Source organism: Cervus elaphus, chromosome 18 (genome assembly GCF_910594005.1).
Source record: "Cervus elaphus chromosome 18, mCerEla1.1, whole genome shotgun sequence".
Taxonomy (NCBI): domain Eukaryota; kingdom Metazoa; phylum Chordata; class Mammalia; order Artiodactyla; family Cervidae; genus Cervus; species Cervus elaphus.
In genome coordinates, this window is record NC_057832.1 from 104,907,650 (window position 1) to 104,920,104 (window position 12,455).

At 36.8% G+C, this 12,455-nt stretch overlaps 1 protein-coding gene across 2 annotated transcripts in view; it reads left to right on the top strand.

The window, feature by feature from the left end:
• Nucleotides 1-12,455, top strand: part of AGBL3 (AGBL carboxypeptidase 3) — a 101,867-nt gene that overhangs the window by 60,965 nt on the left and 28,447 nt on the right. For both annotated transcript variants that reach the window (XM_043872928.1, XM_043872929.1), the window contains 2 exons: nucleotides 6,450-6,507; nucleotides 8,288-8,353. In XM_043872928.1, the coding sequence (XP_043728863.1) occupies nucleotides 6,450-6,507; nucleotides 8,288-8,353 (124 nt within the window). The remainder of the gene's footprint in view (nucleotides 1-6,449; nucleotides 6,508-8,287; nucleotides 8,354-12,455) is intronic.

The following is a 12,455-nucleotide window of genomic DNA, read 5'->3' on the forward strand; positions in this document are numbered from 1 at the left end:
AAAGCCATATACAAAAGCTATTGGATATTATAGAGTGCCTTCTCAGTTGTGTCTAATTCTTTGTGATCACATGGACTGTAGCCCATCAGGCTCATCTGTCCATGAAATTCTCTAGGCAAGAATACTGGAGTGGGTAGCTATTCCCTTCTCCAGGGGATCTTTCCGACCCAGGGATCAAACCTACATCTCCTTAATTGCAGGCAGATTCTTTACAGTCTTAGCCACCAGAGAAGCCCCATGAAGAATGCCAGCCTGTGCATAATTTTGATACCAGAAGGATAATAGAGAAGAGGATCAAAACTGTTTCTAAAGATATAATGGCTGAAAATTTCCTAGAATCTAAAGAAGGAAACAGATATCCAGGTACAGGAAGCATAGAAGGTCCCAAAGAAGATAAACACAAGCAGACACAAACCAAGACATAGTTAAAATGGCAGAAGTTAAAGAGGATTCTCGAGGCAAGAGAAAAACAGTCAGTTACATGGAAACCCCTATAAGGTTGATTTCTCTGCAAAAGCTGTGCAGGTCACAAGGGAGTGTCATGATATAGTCAAAGTCCTGAAAGAGAAAACCCTGCAACCTGGGACACTCCAGCCAGCAAGATTATCATTTAGAGTAGATGGAGAGAGAAAGAATTTTTCAGACAAGCAAAAAGTAAAAGAATACAGCAACACTAAGCCTAACCTAAAAGAGATATTGAGAGATCTTCTCTAGATAGAAAAGAAGCAAGTATCTATAGGAAAGGGGAAACAGGAAAGGCAAATATATAAAAAGATTGAACATTACTTAAGTTAGTACATAGATTAAAAGCAATCCAAAAAAATTGTAAAAGCAACTATAACTACAATTAGTGGTAAAAGGATAAGCATCAAAATATAAAATAGACCAAAATCACAAAATGTAGTGGAGGGGAATATAAAAATGTAGATCTTTTAGAATGTGTTTGAACTTGTATGACTATTCATTTAGAACACATAAGATATAGTTATGGGTTAACACTTGAAAACCAAGGTAACCACACATCAAAAAGGTACAATAGATTCACAGAGACCAAAAAGAAAGGAACTCGAGCATAATACAGAAGAAAGCGATCAAACCACAAAAGGGAAAACCAAAAGAAGAAATAAATAACTATAAAAACTGGAAAACAAATGTTTAAAATGGCAGTAGGTACATACTTTATTAATGATTTCTTTAAATGTCAGTGGACTAAATTCTATAATCAAAAGACTGAGTGGTAGATTGAATAAAAATTACCACCCACAAGAGACTCACTTTAGGAGAAAATATACAGATTAAAAGTGAGGGGATGGGAAAAGGCATTTCATGCAAATGGAAACAATAAGAAAGTAGGGCTAGCAATACTCCTATCAGATAAAACAGACTTTAAAACAAGGCCATAAGGAAAAACAAAGGACATTATATAATGATAAAAGGGATGATATAAGTAGAAGATACTACACTTGTTAACATAAATATACTCAATACAGGATCACTTAAATATATAAAACGAGTATCAGCAGACATAAAGGGAAAGACCTACAAGAATACAATAATAATAGTAGGAGACTTATTGGCATCAATGGACAGATCTTCTAGACAGAAAATCAATAAGGCAACAGAGATGTTAGATGACACAACAGACCAGATAAAACATAGCTCCTAATGTCTTCCCAAAGTAAAAGACTTAATTTGCAACAGATCCTGGGGGAGAAATTCAAGCTTAACATCATTCTCAAAAATTGAAATATAGAGAAAGGTGATTTGAAGAAGATTGGTAGATTCTTTGGAGATATGGGCCAAACGTGTAGGCTGGCTAGTTCACAGAGAGAATTGGGGGCAGGGGAACAGGTAGGAGGAGTCTAAAGCAGGGTCAGTATAAATCTGAAACCCTGACCTGGCAAATTATCCCTTCAAAGGAACCCAGATTTGATTGAATTAGCCTGTAGAGCAATTTATATCCCCAAGGCATTGCTAAAGCAATAGAGCTACCAGCCAGAAATTAGCAGAATTTAACTGCTGGGTATAGTCAGGGAAGGAGTCAGAGAGACTTCTGCCAAAACCACTGCACACCCAGAAAGTGTGGTCAGGGATGGAAGGGGTAGGGGGAAAGATTAGTACCCTACCCAGAGATCAGAAGAACTGTCTAGTTAGGAAATAAGCCTGACAAACACAGATGAAGGACAACATCCCAAGTTGACGAGATTAAAAAAAAAAATCCTCCTTGGATCCCATCGGTCAATCCATAAAGCATCTGTTACGTGCAGAGAGCCCAGAAGTCATCCTGAGTACCAGCCTCAGGTTAGAAGATTTCTCCTCAAATATTTCTGGTGTTAATAATAGTAATCCAGTGGGAAATCTAAGGTTAGCCATGACAAGTTCATCCAGCAGATACAGCAGCAAATACACTGCCATCTGCCAGATATGGATTAACAGAATATACTTTTCCGAGAACTTTTGAATTTTTCTACTCACTTTTTAATGATCTTTGGTAAAAAGAGTGAACAGTATCATCTTAACTGAGGTTAATGCCTGAGGTCAAATTAAGCTCATGCTCTTCAACTGTTTCTTAAATGATTGCTTGTAAGATATCAATATATCCCCAAAAAAGTATTAAACTATTTTAGTAAGCTTTATTCCCTACCAGAATACTTTCAGTAATTAATCTTGCAGACTTTAAGCAAAAACAAATAATTGTAGATTACTGTGATTAGAATTTATAGATCAATATGGCAGAAACCAACACAATATTGTAAAGCAATTATCCTCCAATTAAAAATAAATATTTAAAAACAACAAAAAGAATTTATAGATCACATTCATAAAGGGCACTAAGAGTTGATCGTAGCTCAGTTGGTAAAGAATCTGCCTGCAATGCAGGAGACCCACATTTGACTCCTGGGTTGGGAAGATCCCCTGGAGGAGGAAATGGCAACCCACTCCAGTATTCCTGCCTAGACAATCCCATGGACAGAGGAGCCTGGCAGGCTACAGTCCATGGGTTTACAATAGTTGGACATGACTGAGCAGCTAAACCAGCCAACCAACCATAAAGACACTGGCCTGGTAATTTTCTATAAGATGAAGATAATAGTTTTATTATTGTTCACAGCCATATTTCAGTCAAAGGAGGAAAGCTAAAAATGACAATGAATTCATCAAATCAAGTCTTATTACAAGTGAATTTTCTTCAGCCTAGTTTTAACCCTTGTCTCTCTAAATTCTTTATAATGATTATGTAATATTGCTACTTTTAACTTTGCTTAATTTTTTCTAGAATACTTCCTTATCTCTTTCCCTTCAATAATCAAGTTTTGATTTTTACAATTTCCTCCCACCTCCCATTTTCATGCTAATTGTCTTTTTTTTTTTTTTTTTGGCTGCCATTCAATTTTATCTAAAAAGCGGCTTTCTTTATAGTTCAACTCTCATATCCATACATGACTACTGGAAAAATCATAGCCTTGACTAGATGGACCTTTGTTGGCAAAGTAATATCTCTGCTTTTTAATATGCTGTCTAGGTTGGTCATAACTTTCCTTCCAAGGAGAAAGCATCTTTTAATTTCATGGCTGCAGTCACCATCTGCAGTGATTTGGGAGCCCAAAAATATAGTCTGCCACTGTTTCCCTATCTACCATGAAGTGATAGGACTGGATGCCATGATCTTCGTTTTCTGAATATTGAGCTTTAAGCCCACTTTTTCACTCTCTTTCACTTTCATCAAGAGGCTCTTTAGTTCTTCTTCACTTTCTGCCATAAGGGTGGTGTTATCTGCATATCTGAGGTTATTGATATTTCTCCCAGCAATCTTCCAGCAGTGTTTCTCATGATGTACTCTGCATTTAAGTTAAATAAGCAGGGTGACAATATACAGCCTTGACATACTCCTTTTCCTATTTGGAACCAGTCTGTTGTTCCATGTCCAGTTCTAACTGTTGCTTCCTCACCTGCATACAGATTTCTCAAGAGGCAGGTCAGGTGGTCTGGTATTCCCATCTTTTTCAGAATTTTCCACAGTTTATTGTGATCCACATAGTCAAAAGCTTTGGCATAGTCAAGGAAGCAGAAACAGATGTTTTTCTGGAACTCTCTTGCTTTTTTGATGATCTAGCGGATGTTAGCAATTTGATCTCTGGTCCCTTTGCCTTTTCTGAAAGGCAGTTTGGAAGTTCATGGTTCACTTATTGTTGAAGCCTGGCTTGGAGAATTTTGAAACAGTTTGGAAGTATCTAAAATGTTTTCAGCTTGCCTGGTGGCTCAGCTAGTAAAGAGTCCATCTGCAATGTGGGAGACCAAGGTTTGATCCCTGGGTCCGGAAGATCCCCTGGAGAAGGGAAAGCCTACCTGCTCCAGTATTCAGGCCTGGAGAATTCCACAGACTGTATAGCCCATGGGGTAGCAAAGAGTTGTACACGACTAAGAGACTTGCAGAATGTTTTCACACTCACATGATGATTTGTGTACACTACTCAAGATGAGCAGTCACAATTCCACAGTGTTTTGTGTTTCTGTTAGTCCAGCTCGGTCAGACTGGCAAGGTATCTCCTTTCATGACACACAGACGGCAGTGTCATGCATATGGTCTTTCTTACTCTAAACTTCTTTTTTACAAGCTATGAGAAATTATTTTTTCAACTTTCCTGTATAAACACAGTTTTGCAATTCCTTATACTTTTTCCATACAATTTTATATATTTTCATTCATTTTGTACTTCTCTTTATCTTTTTTTTTCCATTTATTTTTATTAGTTGGAGGCTAATTACTTTACAGTATTGTAGTGGTTTTTGTCATACATTGACATGAATCAGCCATGGATTTACATGTATTCCCCATCCCGATCCCCCCTCCCACCTCCCTCTCCACCCGATTCCTCTGGGTCTTCCCAGTGCACCAGGCCCAAGCACTTGTCTCATGCATCCAGCCTGGGCTGGTGATCTGTTTCACCCTAGATAATATACATGTTTCGATGCTGTTCCCTTGAAACATCCCACCCTCGCCTTCTCCCACAGAGTCCAAAAGTCTGTTCTGTACATATGTGTCTCTTTTTCTGTTTTGCATATAGGGTTATTGTTACCGTCTTTCTAAATTGCATATATATGTGTTAGTATACTGTATTGGTCTTTATCTTTCTGGCTTACTTCACTCTGTATGATGGGCTCCAATTTCATCCATCTCATTAGAACTGATTCAAATGAATTCTTTTTAATGGCTGAGTAATATTCCATGGTGTATATGTACCACAGCTTCCTTATCCATTCGTCTGCTGATGGGCATCTAGGTTGCTTCCATGTCTTGGCTATTGTAAACAGTGCTGCGATGAACATCGGGGTGCACGTGTCTCTTTCAGATCTGGTTTCCTTGGTGTGTATGCCCAGGAGTGGTATTGCTAGGTCATATGGCAGTTCTATTTCCAGTTTTTTAAGGAATCTCCACACTGTTCTCCATAGTGGCTGTACTAGTTTGCATTCCCACCAACAGTGCAAGAGGGTTCCCTTTTCTCCACACCCTCTCCAGCATTTATTGCTTGTAGACTTTTGGATAGCAGCCATCCTGACTGGTGTGTAATGGTACCTCATTGTGGTTTTGATTTGCATTTCTCTAATAATGAGTGATGTTGAGCATCTTTTCATGTGTTTGTTAGCCATCTGTATGTCTTCTTTGGAGAAATGTCTGTTTAGTTCTTTGGCCCATTTTTTGATTGGGTCATTTATTTTTCTGGAATTGAGCTGCAGGAGTTGCTTGTATATTTTTGAGATTAATCCTTTGTCTGTTGCTTCGTTTGCTATTATTTTCTCCCAATCTGAAGGCTGTCTTTTCACCTTGCTTATAGTTTCCTTTGTTGTGCAAAAGCTTTTAAGTTTAGTTAGGTCCCATTTGTTTATTTTTGCTTTTATTTCCAATACTCTGGGAGGTGGGTCATAGAGGATCCTGCTGTGATTTATGTTGGAGAGTGTTTTGCCTATGTTCTCCTCTAGGAGTTTTATAGTCTCTGGTCTTACATCTAGATCTTTAATCCATTTTGAGTTTATTTTTGTGTATGGTGTTAGAAAGTGTTCTAGTTTCATTCTTTTACAAGTGGTTGACCAGTTTTCCCAGCACCACTTGTCTTTCTTTATTTTTAATCTTATTAAGTAAATGAAATTATAAAGCATACACTTTTTGTCTCTTTCTCATCATATAAGTTCTACATGAAGTAAAAAAAAATTTAAACTCCCTTTAATGCCAAAATACAGTATTTAACATTTTCTTCTGCCGTTGGCGGAGAAGAAAAGTAGTATTGTGAAAGATACTAGAAGGTACTGATTTAAAAGATTATTTTTGTCCATTCTAAATCTATGAAAATAAAATGAGAAATGTTGAAAATTACCATAAATTGTAGAAAATATACCTCATTTTCATGTTTATAATATAGTACTGTTTTCCTTCTGGTTCTGTGTTCCATTAGGTTTGTGATAAAGGACATTTAGTTCAAAGACACAAAGAATCAGTTTCTGATGTGACAGGTAATGTTCTGCTTTTACCCTCTGATAAATGATTAATTCCTCAAACACTTTTTTGCACTACAACTCGGAGGTTATCACTGTGCTTTGTGCTAGGTATATTAAGAATATCTTGTACTGTTTCTTCCCCTTAGGAACTCGTCACTTAATGGGGAGACAGACAAACAAGTTAGGTGCAGGTGCAGTGCCTGCAGTCCGGACAGGGTGCCCAGGAAGCACCCTGACGGTTGGACTGAGTGGCCCACACACTTGAGAGACAGCCCTCATTTGAAAGGTTTTTCCCCAAACAGAATATAGGGGTTTACGTTTAAAAAACATCATGGTCCTTTTGTTTCATAAATTAATAAAGGATGGGCCAAGAGAGAAATTAAATTTTGGACTACTCATTTGCTTCTGTGAGAATCTGCTAAGTCTGATATAAATGTAAATCTCTAAGAAAAAAATACCAGAAATGTTAGAGATTCAGAGATTTATATTCTGGTATTTTTTTTCTTAATTTTTATCTCATTATCTTGAGGTCCTTTGAAAAATATTCATGTAATTTAAACATTTTAATTTCATCTAAAATAATTCTTTAATTTTATCTGTATATTTTTTTAATATATTTATACCACACTTATTTTCAAAAAGGATCTCAGGTAATGATTAAAAGTATATATAAATGTACATGCTTCCTTGGTGGCTCAGTAAAGAATCTGCCTATAATGCCAGAGACCAGGGTTCAGTCCCTGGGTTGGAAAGATCCCCTGGAGGAGGGCATGGCAACCCACTTCAGTATTCTTGCCTGGAGAATCCCATGGACAGAGGAGCCTGGCAGGCTACAGTCCATAGGGTTGCAAACAACTGAGCAACTAAAGCACAGCCCAGCATGAATGTACATAAATCCGTTTAGTTTATGATGCAATTGTTGTTATTCAGTCGCTAAGTTGTGTCCAACTCTGCAACCCCATGGACTGCAGCACTCCAGTGCTGTCTCTCACTATGTCCCACTATGATGCAGTAGGCTAATTAAAAATAGAAATGGAAATAAAAACCACACCTAAGAGGGAATTTTTTTATAATTAAGATGGTTACTTCATTGAACTTGAAATTCTTTCTCGTAGTGATAAGCCAAGAAAAACTGTCACTTTTGCTATGTAACTTTTATATATTCTTCTGCTAAATTTAATGTCAGAATTTAAAAATAGAGAACATATTTAGAATACTTATTTTAGACATTTTTTCTATACATGTACAGTCCATGTTAATCACACAGACTAATCTTCAGGGGTTTTTTTGCAAGATTTAAATGTTTTCATTTAAAATCACAGTGTATTATTAACTTCTCTCAGTGTTAATAAATGGTGGCAAAGTATTCCATTGTATTAGTGAAACTTAATTTATTTAGATACCCTCCATTGTTAAAATTTTATTTTGATCATGTTTTTTTCTATCATAAACAATGAAGACTTTTTAATTCACTATTTGTATATAATTATTTATCTGTAATAGATTCCTAGAAAGGAACTGCTCACCCAAACAGTATGAATATTTTTTAGACCTTACCTATAAATAGAGTCGGACACGACTGAGCGACTGAACTGAACTGAACTGATAAATAGCAAAAATGCAGCAAAATTCATAAGATATGAGAAGTGTTTGTATTAATTTCATTGAGCTAAACTACTATTTACACATTATTTGCTAGCATACTAGCATTTTCATTTATAAAAAGATAAAAATACGAAATGTAAGTCAACGAGCTGTTTTCTTGCTGCTAATGGACTTTTACCATCTTTTCTAGATACAAGGCCTTCTATATCAGATGACTGTATATTTGATTATTTCAGAAGACAGCTCCCTAACCAAGGTTTGTAAGATGGGAATATAGACAGTAATGAGCAGTCGCCTATCATCTGAATGTGAGCTATTTAATAATATGTATCTGGTCACGATTTACACATAAGAAACTAGAAGATTATCTTCAAATCAGATTGCCAGAGAACAGTTCACCTTCCCAGAAATTCTGTATCTAAAATTTTGATTTTTCTAACTCTAGAAATATATAGAAGACAGTAGAACTTCCTTATATGTCAATTCGATTTCCAGTAATTTTACCAAGTCGGAAAAAAAAAGACCGTTCATCTCATCGCCTAATCTTTTCACTCCCATCTCACTGGATCTTACAGCAGAGAGAAGCCTTGAGAGTTCCCTACTCTTACCTCCTACAGATGACAGGGCCCAAGCACATGCAGCCTTTGACTGACAACACTTGGTGACAAGCAGTTTACGAAACTGCAGTGGATGCATTCCACTGCTTGAGAGCAATGCTCTTTTTATGTTGAGTTTAAAGCACATGTCCCTGTAAATTTTAACTCACCTCTTTAACAACATAGAGCAAAAAAAAAAAAAAGAAGAAACTTTAAAGGTAAACATTTCTGATCAACTCATTTTCCCTAATCCTCCTTGCTTATTAAGAACAAATGTATTGCCTCTTCCACATGACAGATCATAAGTATTTTTTAAAGCTATTATTTATTTACCTGAAATTTTCCTTTCCTTTCTTTCAGCCATCCATAATATGATTCAAGTCCCTTTACTATCATATTTTACTCTTTTCTGTCACTACTCAAGCTTGAAGGAAACTGAACACAGTATTGCAGATGTCATCTAACCAGGACAGTCATTCCTTGGTATTTAAGGGGGAACTGGTTCCAGGAACCCCACAGAGACCAAAATCTGAGGATGCTCAAGTCCCTCATGTAAAATGGCACAGTATTTGCATACAACCCATGCGTATCCTTCAGTAGCTCTAGATTAATATAATACTTAATACAGTGTAAATGCTATGTAAACTGTTGCCAGTGCACAGCAAATTCAGGTTTTGCTTTTGAGAACTTCTTGAAATTTTTTTCCTACTATTTTGATCCACAGTTGGTTGAATGCAGATGTGGAACCCACGGATATGGATGCCTAACAATACACAATAAATTATCTTTCTCATTTGCTTCTTTCTAGATACCAGATTCACATTAATGCAGTCTAAGATTACATATGTTCTTTTGAAAATTATCCTAAAATACTGACACGCTGGACTCACACACACTCAAACCTATAGTTTTATTTTGATACTGCCACTATGTCTCCTCCATTCTCTTCCTTCAGTTTTGGTCTGGTATTTTGGTCTCGTGTACGGAGTCTTAAATTTATCCTTGTTAAACTAAGTCTTTTTCTATTCAGCCTTTCATGAACTCGTTCTTGATGATGTCACATTGTTGTGCCACACACACATGTATATACCTTATACACACACACATATCTATACATATATCTGACCTCTGGTCAAAGCTTCAGCCTCTTATATTTAACTATGTGCTATGTATCTTCACATAAATGTCCCTCACAGCCAAATTCTAATTCATCTAATCCCACACTGCATGCTGTTCCTTCTGTATTCACTGTATCTTTGGTAATAAGTATATCTATGTAACTACCAAACTAGAAAGCTGATAAGTTATCTTTTTTCTTCTTTCACTTCCACCACTCATATTTAGAGAGTCACTGAATCCAATTGATTTTACCTCATAATCCCATTTATCTTCATCTTAACTACCATCATTCTTTTCGGACTCATCACATATTTATCAGAAGCACTTTAGTTTCTAAGTGGTCTCCTTGCCATCTTTGTGTGTGTGTGTGTCTGTTAAGTTGCTTCAGTCATGTCTGACTCTGTGCAACCCCATGGACTGTAACCAACCATGCTTCTCTGTCCATGGGATTCTCCAGGCAGGAATACTGGAGTGAATTGCCACGCCCTCCTCCAGGGGAATCTTCCCGACCCAGGGATCGAACTCGGGTCTCCTGCATTGTTTCCCTACTGAGCCACAAAGACCTAAAAGCCAGTACTGTCATCCTAATTCTACCTTTCATACTACCATAAAGTAATCTATCAAAAGCAGAAGTCTGATTAATACCACTGTCTAAAATAAAGCCTGTCAGTAATCCCAGTTTTCTAACAGTGGTTGAAGTTGGCACAGTCCTGAGATTTAAATTTGTTCTAGGCTTTCTCTTTTCAATTTTTTTAACTTTTAATTTTTAAATAATTTCAAAAAGTACAAAGAACTATATCTACCTACCTATCTAGCTATATTTCCCCCAAGTCCATTTTTTTATAAATATCATGCTCCTTTATTGCTAAAGAACTTCAGCATTTATTTTCCAAGAACAAGAATAGTCTCTTAAGGAAATTCAACTTTGATACAATACTATTTTGTATCAGACTGTACTTAAGTTTCACCAAATGTACCAATGTCCATTAGAGCGAAACTTCTCCCTGATTCAGTTTCATGGATTGCATTTAATTGCCATATCCATTGATTCTCTTTTAATTTGGAGCATGTACTCAGTTCTTCCCTGTCACTCACAGCACTGGCATTGTGAAAATTATAAGCCAGTTGTCTTAGGGAACATGTGGTTTTAAAATTTTAGAATTATCTGGGGAGCTTATGATAATCCCAGCTTTGAATTCTAAGCTGGCATTTGTTGTTGACCCCCAAATCTGCATTTTTAATAAGGCACCATAGATAATTCTGATGTTAGTAATCTGCAGACCACACTTAAACTCACCACACTGGGAGCTACAGTGAGAATCAGAGGGAGGCCAAGCACCAACTGGCCCATCCAACCCTTATTCATCTTGAGTGGCTTTCATGTACAATTTTTCTTTCAATAATGGTATGTTATTTTTAAAAAAGAAATTTCACAACCACTTGCTGCAGCAGAGGAACCAAGTTGCCTATTATGACATGCAAGACTTCCAGTGAACAGGCCCCTGACTGCCTCTCCAGTTTTACCTCTTGCCATCCTCTGCCTTTCCTTTACTCTACAGCAATGGTGATCTTTTTTGTAGCCTCAAAAAACGTCAGTCTTCTCACCTCGTTGCCGTTGCTCACATTGTCTTCTCTGGCTGAAACATAATTCTCCCTCCCTCTCCAACAAGATGAGCTGCTTATTACTTAAGGAAGTGTAACAAGACACATATACAGTTCATTAAAGTAAAAGTGAAATAGAGTGAGTGATATGCATGAATTATGTCCTCAAAGAAGGGGATGTAATCCAGCCTGGAAATCCCAGGGAATGTTTTCTTGAAGGAGCTGATCCTTAAATAAACATGATTATGATGGATGATGGATGATATCTTTAGGCATTTAGCAGCAAGAGGAGACTCACTTCCTTGAATTCTTAAAAGGTTAGTGTCAATGGTTTTGTGATCTTAGTTATATGGAAATTCTTTTCTTACTTGAGATGTAACATATCTGGGGCTGAAGATGAGTACTAATGTTTATTCTCCCCCTGTCTGATCAGAAGAAACTCTACTTGATAGAAAAGACAGGTGCAGCAGAGGAGCTAAGGGAGTCTGCTCTTTGTCTCCCAGGAGTGTTTTAAGAGAACACCAGCAGAACAAATCTGAACATCAGTTGACATAGTTTCATTCTGAATATAGCTAAGTAAAATTTTGCTGATACTATTCTCTGTGTCTTAGTCACTCTGTTTTATAATCATCCTTTGTTACATAATCTCCTTTTCCTATTTGTTCATGTTTCTTTAAAAATCTGGTGATTATCTGCTTTGCAGAGGTCTCAAGTTATACTAGTCAATGACTGTGCTAGAGACTGGGCTACAGTATATAGTTTGTTCTCAAGAAGCAAAGAGAGTTTGACAAACACATAGAGAGACAATAGAAACAGTGGGATAAGTGCTACTTACTGTGCTATGGTATTATACAGGAGTTGTCTGGGGATGAAGGAGTATCAGAAAGTTTCTCTGAAAAGGTAATTATAAGGGTTCCAGGGGCCTAATAAATAAATAGCACTTCTTCTTTACCTTTGTATCTACTAAAAATTAAGACAAAATAGTAGGACCAAATTCTAGCAAACTGAGTCCAGCAACATATAAAAGAGATTATACATAGT